The 1,885-nt window shown below is 43.1% G+C and overlaps 1 protein-coding gene across 1 annotated transcript in view; it reads left to right on the forward strand.

Moving 5' to 3' along the window:
- The window catches only part of LOC101351758 (myosin-13), a 188,509-nt gene that overhangs the window by 7,911 nt on the left and 178,713 nt on the right, over nt 1-1,885 (forward strand). Inside the window, 1 exon segment of the mRNA XM_012555451.2 lies at nt 7-89. Coding sequence (XP_012410905.2) covers nt 7-89 — 83 coding nt within the window.

The following is a 1,885-nucleotide window of genomic DNA, read 5'->3' on the forward strand; positions in this document are numbered from 1 at the left end:
TTGCAGTGGATGATAAGGAAATGTATGTGAAAGGTATGATCCAGAACAGGGAGAATGACAAAGTCACAGTCAAGACCTTCGATGACCGGGTAAGTGTTGATGTCTTTGATGATACAGACGTTCTCATTTCCCTTTGAGTGGGATATTAGAAATTACATGCTGGTCAATTGAAACCTGAAGATAAAACCAAACTCAGGTTTATTTATTCCATAGTGAGTTAGCAGGTGAACGCTGCTACTGCACACACCTTTGCTCCGGCTCTTTCCTTCTCTGAGGACTTTGAGGGTTTTTGTGGTGTTTGCTTCGGAGGAAAGGAGAAGTTGAGGGTGGAAGTGGACGGCCCACTTGAAGAAGAAATTGATGCTGCTTGCTGGTGGATGGCCTGACCAAATATTGCACTCTGGTCTTACCGAGAAAGTTCTGGAAGCATTGCATTGTTTAATGTATAGAATTACAGTAGACCATTCAACTGATACCCACTATGTCTAGGTCACAGAGTTGGTCACTTTGCAAATATAAGGAAGCTTAGCATCTTCCCTCCCAAAGCTTACCATCTCCTGTAGGAATTAAGATGCATATGGCAGGTATGAATCTCAGTTCACAAACTCAGACATATGAGACAGATCTTCCTTTTATCGTTTAAAATTGAACTTGACCTCTGATTCCAGTCCCTTTTCACTGGTCTGGAAAAATCTTTTCTTCAGTTATTCTTGGGGCCCAGGGTTGTACCACATTTTCAGAATTTACAGAGTGCTACACTGAGGTCTCCCTGCCTCCCTGGAGGGTCTCCTAGAAAACCAGAACCAGTCCCTGAAGCTGGAGGATACACAGACTTTCTGTCTTCCCTTTTGCTATCTTGGATATTTCTCTCCAGTCTAGGATAGGTAGGGTAGAAGGCAGCCTCCCACCCAGCCTCCCAAGAGATTTGGTCTACACCAACAAACCCTCTTCCTTTTACCTTTTCTGTAAAACCCTCAAAGCTCTTTTTAGACTTCAGCTTTTGGAAAACAGGCTCCTTCTATTTTCTGCCCTATTTTCCACCTTTCCTGAATGGAGTACAGAGCCACATGTATGCCTGAACGGGGGAGGAAAGAGGAAAAAACACAGAAAGGAGAAAAATTAACTAATAGTCTCAAAATATTATTCCGCCATGGACCAGGATGTAAGCCCAAATGTTTTAACTATTAGAGCAGAGGTACAAGGAATTGTGGGAGCCTTGAAGAAACAGAGGAGACAGAACATGGACCATGGAGGTGGTGGCACTTGAGCTGAGCTTTGAAGGTTTCTGGATACAATTTCAGTGAAGATAGTCCAGAGAAAGGGACTCATGTGGGCAGAGGTATTGAGGTGGAAATGCACAGGACACACTTGTGTCTTTTCAACCTTCCAAACTTCATCTCAGCTCAACACAACAAATGTGGTAAAAACAGAGGCGACCTGCGTTGGCTTTGGCAACCTGCCTTAGTCTCCTAGGGTTGCTATAACACAGACATCACAAGTGGGTGGCTTTAAAGAACATACATTTACTTTCTCACACTTCTGGAAGTTAAAAGTTCAAATCAGGGTCTCGGTCGTGTCCATTCCTTCCTTGTTGGTAATCTTGGGTATTTCTTGGTTCCTTGGCATTCTTTGGTGTTCCTTGGCTTGTAGACGATTTTCACACGACATCTGTCTTCACCTACTGTGTGTCTCTGTGTCTGTTCTGCTTGTTTTATAACTCAGAAGTGATTAGGTTTAGGATCCACCCTACTCTGATATACCTCATTAACACAACACAAGAAAAACCCTATTTCCAAACAGAATCACACTCACAGGTACAAGGATTCAAGAATTCAACACATATTTTGGGAGACACAATTCAATCCCTAACACTACCCTAAGCCTC

The sequence above is a fragment of the Trichechus manatus genome, unplaced genomic scaffold, assembly GCF_000243295.1.
Source record: "Trichechus manatus latirostris isolate Lorelei unplaced genomic scaffold, TriManLat1.0 scaffold00040, whole genome shotgun sequence".
Lineage (NCBI taxonomy): Eukaryota > Metazoa > Chordata > Mammalia > Sirenia > Trichechidae > Trichechus > Trichechus manatus.